At 34.7% G+C, this 19169-nt stretch overlaps 1 protein-coding gene across 4 annotated transcripts in view; it reads left to right on the top strand.

The window, feature by feature from the left end:
- The first annotated feature begins 4289 nt into the window (after positions 1–4289).
- LOC129281287 (cleavage and polyadenylation specificity factor subunit 1-like) overlaps positions 4290–19169 on the top strand; it is a 64453-nt gene continuing 49573 nt past the window's right edge. The window contains exons 1-8 of one of the 4 annotated variants that reach the window (XM_064113084.1): positions 4308–4391; positions 10979–11102; positions 13838–14086; positions 14578–14708; positions 15176–15256; positions 15845–15996; positions 17360–17509; positions 18941–19080. In XM_064113084.1, the coding sequence (XP_063969154.1) occupies positions 13924–14086; positions 14578–14708; positions 15176–15256; positions 15845–15996; positions 17360–17509; positions 18941–19080 (817 nt within the window). In that variant the 5' untranslated portion in view covers positions 4308–4391; positions 10979–11102; positions 13838–13923. Of the gene's footprint in view, positions 4392–6113; positions 6231–10978; positions 11103–13837; positions 14087–14577; positions 14709–15175; positions 15257–15844; positions 15997–17359; positions 17510–18940; positions 19081–19169 lie in introns of those variants that run through there. The other 3 variants (XM_064113083.1, XM_064113085.1, XM_064113086.1) reach the window with 3 other exon arrangements.

Raw genomic sequence — 19169 nt, 5'->3', positions numbered from 1 at the left:
TGAAACAAATTTCCGCCCCCCCCCCCCTATTGGCGAAGGCTGGATCCGCCCCTGTGTCCCCCTACCTTTTGGGAGAGATTTCCGCCCCTGATTCAGAGACAGATAGATACATACTAGGTACATACACAGATAGATAAATAGATGGATAGATGTATAGATAGAGAGAAAATAGATCGATATATTTATTGATAGATAGACAGATAGAATAACATATTAAACATATTTAAAAGATATATATTAAATAGATAAACAGTCAAATAAACAGACATGATTATTTGAACAGATCAATAGATATTAGATTGAAAGATGAAAGGTAGACATACAGATAGACATACATATTTTGAACAGATAGACATAAGATAGATAGATAAAGATAAATAGGCAGATAGATAAAAAGACAGATAAATCATAAGATAGATAGATAGATAGATTGACTGATTGATAAATAAACAGATATACAGACATATTAACAAATATTAGATAGATATATAGAGACAGACAGTCAGATAGATAGATTCGTAGATAGATAGACACATATTTAATCAGATAATTATTAGACAGATAGATAGAAAAATAAATAGTTTGAGAGATAGATAGATAAACAGACAGACAGATAGATGGATAGATAGACATATTTAAACAGATAGATATATATTAGGCAGAGTGATAGATAGATAGATAGATAGATATATCATGTAGGTAGATAGATGAATTCTACGTACGGTCGAATACGGCAGCCGCATGTGTTATCCAACAAAAGTGAAAGGATTTGTTTTCTCTCAAAATTAAAAAAAAAATTGTTGAAAAGTGAAATATATTTTTTTCAAAAGTGAAATATATTTTTTTGAAAAGTGAAATATATTTTTTTTGAAAAGTGAAATATATTTTTTTGAAAAGTGAAATATATATTTTTTGAAAAGTGAAATATATTTTTTTGAAAAGTGAAATATATTATTTTTTGAAAAGTGAAATATATTTTTTTGAAAAGTGAAATATATTTTTTTTGAAAAGTGAAATATATATTTTTGAAAAGTGAAATATATTTTTTTGAAAAGTGAAATATATTTTTTTTGAAAAGTGAAATATATTTGTTTGAAAAGTGAAATATATATATATATTTTTTTTTAAGTGAAACATATTTTTTTGATAAGTGAAATATAAATTTCTTTGAGTGAAATGGTTTAGTGGAAGAGAAACATATTTTTTTCAAGTGAAACATATATTTAATTGTTTCCCTATGAGCGTGCCATACATGTGCCCCAATCCCACTTTAAAGATCCTGGTTCCACTACAATTAAAGGGCCACCCCAGCGAAAAATATGATTTTAATAAAAGAGATTGATTGATTGGTTGGTTGATTGATTGATTGATTGATTGATTGATTGATTTATTGATTGATTGATTGATTGATTGATTGATTGGTTGGTTGATTGGTTAATTGATTGATTGATTGATTGATTGATTGATTGATTGATTGATTGATTGATTGATTGATTGATTGATTGATTGATTGAAATAAACAGGCTTGCCCAGAATGACACACGAAAGTTTATTTCCAGTGGGGTCCTCGACATGGATAGAATTACGATAATAAAAGGTAAAATCGTACTATTTGTACAATGAAAGCAAAAAATCAGAAGTTACAATTATCAATAAATAAAATATAGTGGTGGTATATACATGAAGAATGTAAAGTAGAAAAAGAAATACACTCTTAAAATGTTGGGCAACATACTGTCCACACAACAATTGGTTAAAAAACTTATCCAACCACTAGCGTACCTAAGGGGGGGCAGACTGCCCCCTCCCCCTGACGAGTCACAAGCAAAAAAAAAAGGAAGCGAAAAAAGAAAAGAGGAAAAGGGAAAGAGAGAAAAAAGGGGAAGGGGAAAAAGAAGAAAGAGTTTAAGAGAAAGGGGAAAACAAAAACTGGACTGCAGACTGTCGGAAAAAATGATAAATTGTCGGGCACACGGGGCTGTTTTAACTAATTCGTTTTTTTTAGTTCCACCATCTTTGTCGGTAAATGTCAATTAAACTGTACACTTTTATCGGTAAATTGTGATTTTTACGCAATGCGACTTTTAGAGCTCTCTACCGATAGTGAGGACGGACTGGGCTGACCAGGGACAGGAAAAAGGTAGAGAACAACTTTTAGGTAATATAAGTATAACAATGAAAATTTCGCTCGTGCTACACACTCGAATCAATTTTTTTAGTTGGATACCTAAAATAAATGTCTAGTTTTCAGGTTGAAATGTCAAAAATTTACAGGTCAATTGATGAGTTAGAAACCAATTTGTTCACGGTTACAAAAATTGCTTATAAATATCAGGTTCTTAGGTCAGAATATAAAAAAATTCAGCTCGAGCTTCGCACTCGCATAAAATTCCATCCCGTTCATAATTAAATGAAGTGCTTAGAATTTAAAGTTTTCAGGTCGAAATATCAAACATTTTCAGCTCGCGCTCACACCAATTAATTGTTTTCAACTACCATCTTGTTCATAGTTTTAAAAAAAAAGTGCTTAAAATGTCCACTTTTCAGGGTGAATATCTCAAATTTTCAGCTCGCTCTTCGCGCTCGCATCAATTAATCATTCAGACCAATTTGTTAATGGTTACTAAAAGTGCTTAGAATATCCCGTTCTTAAAGTTTTAGCTCGCGCTTCGCGCCCGCACGACTGTTTAGATACCCATGCTGTAAAACTGCTTAGAATGTCTAGTGTCCAGTTAGGAATATCAAAAATTTTAACTCGCGCTTCGCGCTCGCATAATTTATTAAGGAAGATATCCATCCTATTCACAATTAAGTGCACAAAATGTATCGTTTTAGGTCTAAATTTTTAGGAAAAAATTCAAATCGCGCTTCGCGCTCGCAATTATCATTTTTATTTTTCAATTTCAATTTCCTCAACCTTTTGACATTCCTGCCAGTGAGTGAGTGATTTTCCCCATATCTAGTGATATATCATGTTACTATCGATCAATACATGAATACAACTGATTTCAATGTCCAAATACCTCTTTTATAACGTATCCATATGAGCAGAATTGGGTGGAAACATAATGTAAACACCTTCAAAGAGGAATAAAAGAAGTATTTTAATATAAACATTGCAATTACCACTTGATTAGAAATATATCGATCACGATCCAATACATTTCATTTCTGGAATGATATACAAAAAATAATTTATTTCGACAATAAAGTGCAATCTCCCGATAGCAAATATCAGTAGTAGCAAGATCCCAATTGTTTTATTGGGCACCCCCTGGGTAACATTTCCCACCTTCAGTGCCACTTCCAGACTTACACATCTAAACGTGAATGGGGGGGGGGGCTCCAAAATGCAAAACGAGGACTGCGAGGTGCCCAAATATCCTTGTGTATTGGTAATTTCATGACCGAATGTATAATTTCTGCACGTTTAACATCATGTAAAAAGGCTTATAATAATTGAAATAAATGTTCCCTCGCTTTGCTCGCTCGAAAATAAAAAACTGTGAAGTTGATATTTGGGCAATGATTATCAGGCCCCCCCTGAAAAAATTGTGCCTATACGTCCATGCCTACTACCCCCCCCCCCCCCACACCTTACTCATCCTTGTCGCTTGCCCCCCCCCCCCCCCTGTCGAAACATGCATGCAGGTACGCCACTGTACACATTATTGGTATAAAACTACCCAGAATTTGATAAAGTTTTAACCAATTATTGTTGTGTGGACAGTATGTTGCCCAACATTTTTAAGAAAGTAGAGGAAAAAGAAGAAGAAAAAGAAGAATGAGAAGAAGAAGAAGAAGAAGAAGGAGAATAACAAGAACAAAAAGAAAAAAGGAGAAGAAGAAAAGGGAAGTCGAAGAGAAAAAAGAAAAATAAGGAAAATAATAATACCAGGCAGGGAAGAAATAAGAACATGGTCTATTCTATAGCAAAGATTTTATCATGGAGATCTCCATTCTCAAGCATGGTCATACTCAGTGCGGGAGGCCCGGGCGGGAGGTCCCCCCTCTAAAGTTTTGAATATTTACACTTTTTTCTGAAAGATTTTCACAAAATTCACCAAAAGTGTGCCTGGGAAGTGTGCACGAATTCTGTCACTTCCATTTACATTTCACAGAAAATACACAAGTGACAGAATGACAAGCTAAGTGGTTTTATTGGTAAATATCTATATTTACTACAGTATGTAGCTATACCTAGGCCCTTTTTTTTAGGAGTACATTACATGCATACTATACTCTATCGAGCTAGCCTGCGCTGCAGATCAGAAAAGTACCGTAAGTGCGACTATAAGAAAGACTACATAACTCGGCGTTGATTGCAAGCGTGTTCTCCGTGCAGTGCTGTGTTTTGGCTTTTGTTTCGTAGAAAAATTGCTCAAAAATAGGTGAGAAAGAAAGTTATTTTCATGTATCTATACATTTTTATTGGATGTTTGTCATGGTTACTTTTTGCATGGTATGAGAGGTTGGCGTGAGACGACAGTAATATTTTTGTGTGCGAAATTCAGTGTCATTGAAATAGTACGTGTCCCACGTGTAGTTTTTTGTGTAGTGCCCGAGTGCTAAGTCCAAGAGGCAAGATATCGCGCACGCGCACCTTGGCTTACGTTCATGGGACATTCAGACATTTTTATTTTAAACCTCTTAAAAATATTTGAAAAGCATTTGGATTTCTCTGTGGTAATATGGTATGATGGATACCTATGAAATTGTAATTTGTACTGTTTGAAATTTGATGACATGTTATTAGATAATTAGGCCGGTCAAATTGAAATCCTAAAATTTTTATTTGAACGTCTTCACATTTTTTTTATTTACAATGACATGAAAGAGAAAACAAAATCAAAGCAAACATACCAACTCCCAGTTCCAAAGGTTTCCAAAAAGTGAAGATATTAAGTGTCAAACTATGGCCTTTGTGAGACCAGAAAGGGACAGAGATAACCGATTCAGCCCCCTAACCACAAAGAAGAATTGTACAGGAAACCCGCGCATGCGCAGTACGCTCGTTCGATCGCCAGCGTAGTGCGTGACGTCATGTTTCATTCACAAATCTTGAGCTGTGATCTCATTGGGTGTTTTGGCTCTCATTTGCATATTTTCCCATAATACAAAACCTATGTAGTGCGAGAATTTTCTCTGCGAACCACCGATCAACCTCATACTAAACACGACGTATTTCCTTCAAGATTTCGAGTTGAAAATCTCATTTTCTTCATACGGTGTAGCTACATTACCTCGGAAAATCTGATGATATTTTGCGGACTTCTCGTCATTTGGTAAGTCATATTTTTGAAGATATTTACCGTCGAGAAGTGAAAATCGCACGACTGTGTTCGTTGTTTACTGTGTGTCAATGTGTGCAAAGTGTATGTGAGCGACATGTATTGGTACAGAGCGACATACGGAAAACCGTCTACACCGAGGTTTATTTTGTGAACTGTTTTGCGGTGGTGTTTGTGCTTAGTCCGCAATGGTGTATATAAAGCATGGCGTACGTTGTGTTGTGATCGGGCTTCACTCGGTTGTTCGTGCATGGTTCGTGAATGGCTGTGGAATGTGTGTGAGCTCGGCCATGCGGCCTTGGGGCGTGTATGTAATGAATGGCAGCTGCACCTGTTGTTGTGTATGGCTCTGAAATTGAAGCTCTGCTTGTATTAATGGAATGGCGAATATCATACTCGTAGTATTTTAGGAATATAAGTTTGGGCATTTTATTTGTTGGAACTTTCGCGATACTGATTCTAAAACTTCTAAAACTGGACACTGTTTTTATTTTTTTCGGTAAGGCCAGGGACAGTCAATCGTCAATGGAATTTTTGAGACATGATGATATCAATAATTAGACCCTAAAATACAGGAAATTGAATTTAAAAATAATGCAAATTATAATCACTGAAGTGCAGAAGTGTACCAAATTGATTTGAGATTGATTTTGATTTTGTTTCCTTCAGTATTTGTTTTGCAAAAATCATAAATATTTTCCTGCCCTGTTCTTTTTCTTAATCTATTTTCTTTTTAAATCTTTGAATGACCAATTATGACATTAGCAATAAATCAAACTCAAAAGTTAAAACTATGGTCTATTTTCATTGTATAATTTACAGCATATAATCCGAAGATGACTGACTGACACTGCTTGAAAGACTGTTGTTCACAAGACCCAAACGGAGCAAAGGTCGAGAGCTACAAGTTCATATCGCATTTTACAACTGCTCAAGAAGGTGAAGGATTGGGGATCACTAAATCAAGACGATATAAAAACAATTTTATTGTCTTATGAGATAATCTTTCAACTTTATTTTTACTTAAAATTGAATAAGTGAATAATTTAAAAAAGTTATGAATATGATGCTGAGAAGGGTCGAAAAACAGTTTCTGTTAACAATGATGCACTGTAAAATGCTATTTATATGTATGGTCATAATATTCTTGTGATTTATTTGTAATTAATTTATGTATTATGTTGTTTCATTGTTAAAATATAATTCAAACAACGTTGTTTAATATGTGAATTGCATAGTAGTTGTTTAAACATTTTAAGTGTTAAACAACTTTATAAACAACAAAGTTTTATAAACTCTAATATTTAATTATCAATAAATAAAGCATGATTGTTTCAGATTTTAAACACTTTATTAAACTGTTTAAACTACTATGCATAGGGATTCATGTAGTAAACAGCATTGTTTGAATTATTATCATATGCTCAATAAATTCTTATGCATTAAATTTGCCTTTAATAAGAGTTTCCAGTTCAGTATGAATTATTAAAAACATGGAATTCTGGAAGGACATTCACTTTCACGGAATATAGTAAAACGCTGTTTTAACTAAAAATTATCATGAAAAGAATAATGAAAATCATCAAGATAAATCAAAGCCAAACTGTAAAGTGTAAGCAAACCCTATATCATGATTTCTTTTAATAAAGATTTTAACAATTTGCAACTGCATCAACTTTACTATTTTAATGTCAGTTTATTACACCAGTCACATTTCCCCTATACGGCGGCCGTACGGCAAGTCGAAAACGGCAGTTTAACATTATTTTGTACCAGTGTTGTATACATAGTTTGAAAGAAATGAATAAAACGACCGCCGTAGAGCAAATGTGACTACTAAGGACGTCAAATTTTATAGAACATATTTTAATAGAAAACTGGAAAGGATTGATATTAAGTCCAACGAAATTACTTAAAGCCAGATTTATTCTCAAATTGATCAATAAATTTACCCCATACTTTCTACATCTTTTGAAATTGTGATTTAATTTTCTGAATGCGTGTTTGGTTCTGTCAACCATTGTTTTTCATGTCGATGACAGACTTGTACCTCGGTCACATTTGCCGCACGGCTAGTCGAAAACAGTATTTTTATTCATTTTTATATTGTACATAATCTTACATGTACAAATTAAATCTTACATGTATAATGTAGCTGGTACAAAAACAATATTAAAACGACTGTTTCGACTCGCCGTACGGCCGCCGTAGAGCAAATGTGACCGAGGTGTAAGGACCATAGCCCCTCGGTCCGTGAAATCCCAAGATGAATTGTTTGCAGGCCTTCAAATAATTAATGGACATCTGCATTCATTAGACGGGGTCCCAAACTTCTCTGTAATACATTAAATGTTTTTCAATTTCGGATAAAATATAACTTTCATAATTAATAGCTTCCTGTTAAAGTTTATGATTCGTATCCAATTATTTTCTTTTTAATATGAATTAAAAGTATTTACATTCGTATCAGGAGCGGATCCAGGATTTTTCGAAGGGGGGAGGGCACGTTTTCCCCGAGGAAAAAATTGACAAGCAAAACAAAAAAAATAGAAAAGGGTTTCAACCAAAAATAATTAAGGGGATTTTGGTCTTCACTATCGGAGGGGGGGGGGGCGCACGCTTCTGTTTACCACTATTTTTACATTACAAATTTTACTTGTGCCTCTGAATGGTGGGGGGGGGGGTGCGCACGGGCCGGCTGTGCCCCCCCCCCCCCCCCCCCCGATCCACCGGTGATTTTTATTGTTCTTTGTTCACCCATGATCACGAATGTTTTAATAATGCATACATAATTTTTAAAATATACGATTATAAATGTCTTGTAAGTAGTTTGACAGGCCTAATTCTTTTTGCATACCACACTTATGGAGCTACTGTTGCTACTGTACATCAGCGTGTAGTGTACGAGAGAGAGAAGGGGGGGGGGTAGGAGCTAGGGTCGCAAAGAGCGATCGAGCGAAAGAGGAAGGGGTCCAGAAATGAAGAGGGGATGTTGAGATCATGTGTGTGTGTTGGGGGGGGGGAGGTGTTCGAGGCGAATGTTGTCACTGCTGATCACGATGATGGTTGATAAATCTTCACATCTTAATTTTGGCGATTTGGGAAATGTTTTCTTATACCATGGGTGTGGAGAGGTGAGTGATTCAGTAAATTTCAATAGAAGTTCAGTTTTAAAGTTACAGAAGAGAATTTCACCCTATGACGGGAATTCGGGAAACATCATTTTCAAGCAATACTAGTTCGATCACGTGCCATCGGCTTTAGGGCCGAGTGTTCTCGTTCACATTTAAACTTTCATTTCATAAATAGGTACTCTTACAAATTAGGCCGATGCCGTTGTAAAGATAACTATTTGAAGCGTTATTCAAATATAAAATGACAATTGAAATTGAAAAATAATTCATCGAAATTCCCAACGATATTCAAATAAAAATATCAACTTGTGTAGATCTATAGGGATGAACAGACGAAATACAAGCTTTAACGTTTAGACAAATCAATTAACTTGAAATCCATATCATTCGATGAATTGTTCAATTCCATCATATGCTTCATGGAGTCTAATTGTCATACGGTTGAATATGAATTCTTTTGGGATCTATTGAATCACGTACCCCTCCCGATACAAGGTATAGGTTTCCCAATCACCACAGATAACATTACATAACCCATGTGGTATCTTATTTACATTGTTAGGTACTGACGACATCTTCATAAATACATTCACAATTATTTAATGAAATGTCACCATTGCCGTGGCTGTGACATGTTAAAGCCTGAAAGCTATTACATAAAATATTTTGTGCACTTTGATATATTATAGAGGTCAGATATTCTTGTCAACTAATATATACATTCCATATTATGCAACGTGTTTCAAAATGTGTAAGAAAATTACATTACCATCAGCATTCAGATTATTAGTCCATGATTAGAGCAAGGAGATCGGAGTCTACCCTTTTTTGGAATTTCTATTTTTTCAGCACATCGAAGTGAGGAAAAAAACACCAAAACAATGACATCACGTTGAGACCCTATACAATATTGGTATTAATGATAACCAATTATTGTAAATTTAGGACTGAGGGTATTGGGAGAGATCGAGAGTATTTCATTTTCCAATAAAATACAAAAGTAGAATATTTTCATGAACATGAACGAAATAAACAAAAAGTTAAAAGCTCAATATTTTTATAGAATTGTTCAGTAGAACAATAATACTAGCTGTAATAATGTTGAAAACCTTTCAGTCAATGTTTACATGTGTTTCATCAATCTCAATATATTGACAATGAAAATAAGTTTTTAATACAGAAATATATTTTATATGACTATAGTGAATTTTGAATAATCATTTAGATCGTTGATTAAACCACCTTCCTGAAAACAATCACTTTGATATCTCCTGTAAAATACATTTTAGATAAAAAATATTTTCTGTTAAAATTGATTGCTAAGATTCCTGTCTGAAAAATGATGACACAGCCTAGCTCAAGTAAAAGTGCATAATACAAATATATTGAATACTCATGAGTATGACATTGTCCAGCAAAAAGAAAATTGTCAAATAGTTAATGAAAAATGATTGAATTATAAACCAACAATTAAGTCAAATAAAATATGAAAATTATAACACACAATCAGGTCACATTCGTTCTCACTCTCGTAGTTGTGGGGGGGGGTTGGGCGTCCGGACACTATTTTTTAAGGCTTCTTTTTCGTCTTTGCATTACACTGTAAGTATGAATTCAATGGTTGTACTCATCTTTTTAGTAATTATAAATATTTTTTTCCCCCTTTTTTAAACGTAACAGCCATTAAAAATAAATGAATCTAGTTTACTTTTATTTTTTACATAATATTTATAATACTGATTAGCCTCATTACACCTCATTTTTATTTCATCAGCAACATGTCCTGAAACTTGCTTCCAATTCCCACTGTACAATTTTTTTTAGTACTCACCTAGTAAAACTTAAAAACTTGGCACGTGCCGATAACTTCTTCCAATCCAGGTCCTTGGCCATTGATTAAATGTATTATCACGTCGAAATTTTGAAAAAAAATGAAAAAATGAACTTCTTGAAACGAATCATGCAAATAATTAATGTTATGTATTCTGGAAAATGTACTGATCAAACTAATATAATAAATAGAACTTGTGATGAGTGCTCCTTTTACCGGAAAATTATAAAAAACTGAACAAATTTGCGCTCTTCTATCTAAGTTGCGGAGATCCATGATGAGAAATGCCAGACGAGTTGGGTCTTGTTTTCATCGTTAAAGTTTGAAAGTTCATTTATTAATGGGGGTGACTTGAACACATCGGTAAAAGTATCAGTAGAAACAAACATAATTTACCTCTATATCATAAACATTAATTTTACCTCTAAATCATAAACATCCATAACAATATAGCACTGTATCAAACATATCAATTATTTCAGTTTTATGCTTAGAATACTCTTTTATGTTTGAGTGGAATTTCCCCATTTACAAGTTCAAGTTACTCTGTGCCCTTTGGTTCATGTCATGAAACCCGTTCTTATTTTCATTTCATTCATCAAATCAAATACGATACGGTGCAGTGCAACACGTGCAACAATGCCTGCTGTGGCGTATTGCAAAGATATCAATGTCTTTATGACATTAAAGGCATATTCTTTTGTTTATCATATCAAATGCAGCAGTTTTTGTCTCCACGAAGACATATATTTATTATTTTACTCCAACGAGGAAGCTGCCCAGGTGGAGTGGTGGAGCTGGTGCAAGTTCATAACAGAGGATACGCCCAGATTTGCATACCTCTAGGTAACTATTTACACCCCCCCCCAAAAAAAAAAATAAAAAAATAAAAAATAAAATAAAAAAAATGAGTCAAGCAGAGTAAAAGCAACAGTGGAAAATCTTTGATAAAGGCAAGTAGAAAAAGTAATAAAAACAGGTCTAAACAAATAACAATTATATCTATTTTTTTTAGAGCTAAATTATAAAAATAACTTTTTAGTTTAAATAACAGTTTCATTGTATTATCAGCAATTTAATCCCAGATATTCCCCCCCCCCCCTATCTCTCTCACGCTCTCTCATCCTCTCTGAATTTTATTTCTTCAAATAGAATGTTGAAGCCCATCGATCAAGCTTTGAATTTCTGCGTCAATCAGGGGAATTCCCTGGGTCTCTTGACAGGCTTGGGGTCGAACATGTGCCATTTGATCTCTCGCATGCGGTCTTTCCATTCAAGTTGTGGAAAATTCCATTCATAAATAATTTAGACTAATATCCAGTCTTTTTTTTTTTTTCATTCGATTGATTTTCCTCACTTTACATGGCAGCGACTGTATTTCTCTTAATATTTTCAAAAAAAGGACTGTTTTTTAGACTAGACGTAAAAGTCAAGCGTCGCGCCACGCTACCGATTCATCAATATTCATGAGGAATCGTAACCACGTGATCGAAAAGATCGTCGGAAACGTGAATATTCAACAGCACTGGATGACGTCATTTTTAGTTTTTTGCTTGGGAATCCAAAACCCTGATAGGTATTGGCATGAAACCAACAGGAATAACACTAGAATACGATTTTCTAACGACCATATAATGTGCAGCTCAAAAAATGCACGGGATCATATTTTTTTTTAGTTTTTTCATCATTATTTCTGGATTGAGGGGGCGGGGCCTATGTACTTTTGACGTCAGAATCTCTATCAAAAGTTCTTTCGCTGAAGTTAGCCCACATTTTTCATAGACTTACCAGTTGCCAATCCCAAGCAATTTAATGATCAAAATGTGGAAAAACACGGTCACTTCCGCATTGGTCTCGCCGTGCGTTTAGAGAGAAAACTCGGGAGGAATTGGGTACAAAATCCACTGAAATCTTCGGCATCGGCCAGTTTTTAGATAACGAACGATAATAGTAGGGACAAGTATAGTATTTGTGAGTATGAGTGTTGTTTTTATCTTGAAGATGTTAAGATTTATATTTTTAAAAGATTTTTTATTGTATTTATCGTGTTTTCATTTTGCATCAACATTGGCAAAGATACTTTGACATTGGGACCATTTGCGAGCTGCGGCTTCCTCGCAGGCAGTGTCGCGGGTTCCAGGATGCTCGTTGTCCTCCCTAATGTTATTGGGCTAGAAGTAGAACTTCATTTTCTAATTAATTCTAATTCTATAGACTATACAATATTGATTTCATTTTTAAGTTTAGCGCAATATATAAAATAATGGAGTCTAGACTAGAAGAACAAAAACAAATTTATTATGTCAGATGGGATGTAACTTACCAATGTTTACATCGCCATCTTGTCCTCTTTGTTAAGTAACTAAGCTACGACACGCATAGAGGGTGACATGGTGTCGCCGCCCTCTATATAAAAAATATTGAAGATAAATTAAATAGGAACTAAAGTGAGTTGCAATTATTTTGGCTATAAAAATTATATGGAACAAAAGGAGAGACTTGCCAGAAAAGCAGAGCTTGTATGAAAGGCAAGTCCCTAAACTTAGTTTCAATACCTGATTAACAAAGCTATATACAGTAATGGAGACGGACTGAAGACAAGCTTAAAACTAGTAATCTACAAAATATCAAAGTAAAGCGAATAAGGGATTCCTAAGATAAGATAAATAATTCAAATAATAATTAAATGGGGACTCAGTTTTAAGGAGAACGAGAGCGATCACTCGCTACTGCTTGCCTTAATCCATTTCAGGTAAAGCAATTTATCGCTTGCCTCAGCAAATTGGATTTTTTGTGACATGAAATAATAAATGCAGAAAAACTAGAAATCAGGCAACATCATACACATTTGTATTGTTTGTACATTTCATTTCCATGTAGTATAATCTCTATTCTGACATCACTTAACCTGAATGTAGAACAAGACAGAGTGTCTGTCAATGATTGAACTGTTAGAGCCAACCTTGAAAACCCCATTCTCAGTCAAATAAGAAAGGAAAAAAGCAATAACACTTATTGCTAAAATGACAATAAAAAAGTTCATGGAGATAAATGTTGCATATAACATATGCTTGTTTGTCTCCTTAGTTGTGGTTTGTAACTTGGTGTGTGTTCCTTCATCCATTTTTTTTCGGACAAAAAAAGTTCCCCTTGTATGTCAAAGAAGAGCCTTTTGCAGTGCTCCCCTACTGCTCCCCTTCAAACTTTTAGGAGAGTTTTTTAATTGCTCCGCTCGTAAATTTTTCTGTAATCCAAAGACAAAAAGAAGGCTTCAAAAGTTTGAAATGTCCGGACACCCTACCCCCATCATACAGTAGAATTAAGAACTTTGCTGTGAGTGTGATGATGCTTGTGCTTTGTTTCATTGAACGTGACCTGTGCCAAAGCATATCAGGATGATAAAAGGTCAATACAACATTGTGACCTATAACAATCTAGGAGGAACATGCATTCCCAGTGAATCGTTTATCTAATATTAAATTCTTTAATGATTAACAAATTTATGAATAGGTTTTTATCAAATTTGTCTAAGTTATTAATTTTTTTACCTTTCTGCCTCTCTGTTATTTTTTGTTTTGCAGAACAGCTTGCCCTTAGTGTTGGATTGGACCACCCATTGTCAATCTAGCTACAGGAGCTACTCTAGTGGGAGAAGTAACCAGTGAAGATGTATGCGTTCTACCGTGAAACCCATCCCCCGACAGGGGTGGAGCACTGTGTCTACTGTCATTTCTTCTCACCAGATCAGCAGAACCTGGTGGTGGCCAAGGGGTCGGAGCTGACGGTCTATTCCATGATAACCATCGACTCCAGCAAGCCAACTGACAAAGGTGAGAGAAAGAAGAAACAATGATGCGTTCTCTGTAGAGAGCATATCACTTTATGATTTATGTGTAGATTGCTGATGATGTTTGTTGTGATAGTTGAACAGTCTACTCTGTTGCTGACAAAAATGCCTTGTGATATTGCTGGAGTTTAGAAAGAGCAAGAAGAATAAGAAGTAAAAGGAGAAGATTGATAAGGTGGATGCTGTAGGGGAGTTAAGAAGGATGAAGGAGAAGAAAAAAATGAACGCAGCGGAAGAAGATGAATTCAAAGTACGAGGAGAGGAAGAAGGGAAAGCAGAGGAAATATGAGGGACGATGGAAGAGAGAGTCAGCGGAGGCGGAAGAGAAGTGAGGAATAAAAAAAGCAGGAGGAGGGTGAAGACAGGAAGATTGGAGTAGGGGATCCCCAAGATACAGAGTAAAGATGAAATAGAGTTTATACATGTATTTAATCCTAATGTGTAAAATTGTACCCTCTATTTAATTACATGTAGATTCCAAACCGAAGAAGAAACTTCAGGAAGCAGCTACGTTTCATATCTTTGGTAAGGTGATGTCAATGCAGAGTGCTCAAGTGACTGGATCGGGACGGGATGCTCTTCTTCTCAGCTTTATGAATGCAAAGGTAAAGAACTTGCCCCATTGTTTGTACAATAACTTGTTTTTGGGATCGATTTAATTTTTTTTTTCATGGTTTGAAACATTTTTTTATGATAAAAACACAACCTTTTTAAAAATAAGACAGTACATATCACAACCCTGTCAAATACTGTCTTCTGACAATAATTGAAACTTGAACCTGCCAAACCTTATACATGGTTGCGGCTAGCCTTATCTGTCAACATCTTATCAGGCAAAAAATTAAATTTTTGTTTTCAGGGGCTACTTTTCACAATTTGCTGCCTAAATCTGCAACATTGGATAAGCTTTAGCATTACAATGAATGGGGATCTTCAGGGCTCCTTTTTTAGCATTTTGGGGGCGAAATCACCCTTAGCCCCCATGTAATTTTTTCCCTTAAAAATCAGCTGAAAATGATTGTAAAAAGCACGAAGGGCTCATCCTTAACACTTTGTTTCTTTGATAATTCAGGTGTCTATTGTTGAGTATGATCCTAACATGCATGATCTCAAGACACTCTCGATGCATTACTTTGAGGAAGATGAAACCAAGGTAAGAAAGAAATCTTCAAACTCAAAATAATTTCAATTTTATGATTTTTTTTTTCCTTTTCCAAGGGTTGAAGTCATTTCCAAGGGGGAATAGGGGTAATAGTAAGATTTAGTTTTGTGACGCATTTTCTGTGGCAATTCGTTTTTGTGTACTTGTTTTTAAGTTGTACAGACTCAAAATGTTTTTAGAGACATCACCTTATGAGTAGAGTGCTGTATAAATAAAGAATAATTGTTATTGTTGATGGTGTATTATTATTTTTTTTATTATAGTTATCATTTTAATATTATTGATATTATTATTAGTATGAGTAGTGTTAATAGTAGTAGTATGTTCTTTTTTTTAGTACTATCATTATTTGTATCAACTTATGTGTGTGTGTATTTGAGTTTTGTCAGACGTGTATCAATCAGATATGATTATTTACGTCTGGGACCGACCTTTAACGTCACCATTCAAAAGACGTGACCAGGGCTCGAACCTCGAACCTCTGCATCAATTTGTAACTTCCCCTAATATCTTGGATTACAGGCGCACGCCACAACGCCCAGTCAAATGTATTTAAATGTAATATCAATTAATTTTCAGGAGGGAGTTTATCGTAACATCTACCACCCCATAGTAAGAGTGGATCCTGACCATCGCTGTGCTATCATGTTAACCTATGGTTCGAAGCTTGTGGTTCTACCATTCCGTAGAGAGGGTTTGATTGAAGACCTGGATAAGTCCCTCAGTACAAGGTAACTTATTACATCTTTATGTCACTAAATACCTAAACTGAACTGATACCTAATCACTAAATATGGGGGCATTGTGGGCTAGTGGTTATGTCTCGTCTTTCAATCAGAGGGACGTGAGTTTGAATCTCAGCCATGGCATGTTTTCCTTCAGCAAGAAATTCACCCACGTTGTGCTGCACTCGATCCAGGTGAGGTGAATGAGTACCCGGTAGTATTTATTCCTTGAACGCCTTAGCACCTATATTGCGGCTTGGCTACAGCTGGGGTAATGATATGATACCAAGTATCAAGCGCAGTAGAGTATATGCAATTACAATAGCTGCGCTATGTAAGTGGACCATATTATTATTATACATGTAAATGTGATATCAGCATTAGGCCAAAAAAAAAATTTATTCAAGGGCTAGTTTTTCACAACCTAAGCTTTAACATCACTGCGAATGGAAGTTTTCTTAGGTTATTTTGAGGGTCCTAATAGCCCTGAGCCGATTTTTTTTTTACCTTTGTAGCATATAAGATATAGAACATTATCTGTAAATGGTCATTATAGATGATGATTATATTGGATATAATTTTTCCCTGGGATACCAGAAATGTTTGCTTCATTAGGACCAATACTTTTAATTGAGATTGTCTGACAATCCCGAACCAGGACCTCCATCATTCGTGAAAAATTATGTTGCAAACATAACAGCGAGTATAAGTACAATAATCTTAAAATAAAAAAACTTATGTCTTTCTGTTTTGAGGGAGAAGGGTGGGATAGATAATAATAATTATAATATAATTATAGATAAATTATTGGAATATATAAATAATTATAATAATATAAGAATATATTGAATGGCTTTATTTCATGGAATACCAGAAATATTTCAATCATAGTGCCAATATTTCACTGATCTGTGATTTACAGAATTTTGGCCCTATCTCTTGGAATATTACCGGTATTCCATTCTGAGCCATCCAATATAATATAAGTATTGCATGGACAGGTTAATAATGTCCATTCCAGATTATAATGATTATATGCGATGGTTTTTCGTCATTGGATACCAGAAATATTCCATTCTTTAGGACTAGTATTTGGAATTTAGTTTGACTTGAGGTGAGGAACCAAAATCTCCATCATTCATGAAAAATTATATTGCATACATAAAAATGTATACTAGTAAAAATCATATTGCAAACATAACAGTGTTTACTAGTACCAAACTCTTAAAAATGGCAAAAAAGTGAGTTCCGTCTTTTTGTTTGTCACGTTAACCCTCAATATGATGAAAAGTGTGAGTAAATCAATGAATTATTATTTTCTCAACCAATTTACTAATTATCCTTTCTCTTTTTTTCTTGAACTTGATAGTACACGACGTGGAGCGTTGATGCCCAGTTATGTAATCAGACTAAATGAAATGGATGATCCAATCTGTAATATCTTAGATGTTCAGTTCCTACATGGTTACTATGAGCCTACGTTACTCATCCTCTATGAGCCACTTCGTACATGGCCAGGGTAAGTGTGTCATCAGGGCCCGATCGATCCGATCAACCTCAACTATATGGAAATCCATCACTGTCATAATTTTTCTCGCAGAAAATTTGCACAATATCCTGTGTAAACAAAGGTGAACTGCCGATTCGTCTATTGCCAACTCGTCCACTTATCACATGGTCTACCTCCATTTAGTCTAATGCCATTACGTCCATCAGCATTTTGTCTATTTGATCCAATCCCATATGGTCCAATAATCACTTCGTCTAATACCCATTTTCTTTTCACTCATTTCACCCAATTAACATTTATCCAATTAGACCATGTGGATAGTGGACGAATCGATGAGAGACCAAATGATAGCAGACGAGTTGGTAATTAGACCAATTGGCATTAGACCAATTGGAAATAAACCGTAAACAAAGAGGATCACACTGAATTTTCAAGAAAACTATGAATATACAACATCTAGGAAATCTTAACATACTTTTTGGATGTTGACGTTGCTGGCTCTCCATAGTTGTGGTTGATTGGATCAATCATAACTATTTGTAAGATGGGGCCTAGGGGAGTGTTTCATGAAAGCTCTGGTCAGACGTTTTATCCGACTGTTGCCATTGTAAGTTAGTAAGAGAGAGAGAGATGTACACTCAGCCAATCATAATAAAGGAAAGTTGTCAAATCTGATAACATGTTGAACAAATATGTCGATGAAACTCTCCCCAGGTTTTCTCTATAATCAAGTTTACTTTAAAGGATGCGCATTTTTGTTAGCGAGCTGATCTGAATTAGTTTAATTCATTCATGTAAATTCAAAATTCAATGAAGTAAAACTGCGAAATTGCTTTGAAATTGGATGAACAATAACAAATTTCTTATTTAAGATATTTTATTTTGTGAAATACATCTTTATGCAATTAGTGGGATAAAGTTGTGTTAGGCTCAAATTTATTATATATTTTCTTAAATTGAAAAGCATATCATTCTCCGAGAAGTAAAAAATGATGTTACTTGCGGATAAGTCAGAAACCACCCATTTCTTGTAGGCATCAGGTTAATGGTCTTCTGATGATTGCTACAAAGACAATATTTTTGTGACCATTTCTTACATATGCCCTATCGGGATAATGAAGATATTCATAAATGCAAGTTATGTTAACAATCTAAAATTAGTACGAACAGAATCTAATAAAATGACCACCAAAGTGTTAGATGAATAAGAAAATATACATTGTGTTAAAAGATTCCGGTAAAAAAATATGATATTGCTGAGAAATTATCAGGCTAAATGTAAATATAAAATTAAAAAGATCCAGATCTATGAATGTAATAGTGACAGTTGACCTTGATTTTAAAGACTTTCTTATGAAATTATTGTTTTCTGAAACTACTTTCTTTTCTGCTTAAATAATGGTGATCCTTTCTCCCAATTATGTCTGGCACTCTCTGCAGGCGTGTAGCAGTGAGACAAGATACCTGTTCAATCGTAGCCCTGTCACTCAACATGGCCCAGAAAGTACATCCTATCATCTGGTCTCAGAGCAGTCTACCTTACGATTGCAGACAGGTCCAAGCTGTCCCTAAACCCATCGGTGAGTGTATAGTATACATATATTGACTGCTCATGAGGGCAATAGTATACAAATATTGACTGCTCATGAGGGCAATAGTATGCAAATAT

This window comes from Lytechinus pictus, chromosome 18 (assembly GCF_037042905.1).
Source record: "Lytechinus pictus isolate F3 Inbred chromosome 18, Lp3.0, whole genome shotgun sequence".
Lineage (NCBI taxonomy): Eukaryota > Metazoa > Echinodermata > Echinoidea > Temnopleuroida > Toxopneustidae > Lytechinus > Lytechinus pictus.
The sequence above is the reverse complement of the archived record's forward strand: the minus strand, read 5'-3'. Positions and strand labels throughout refer to the sequence as shown.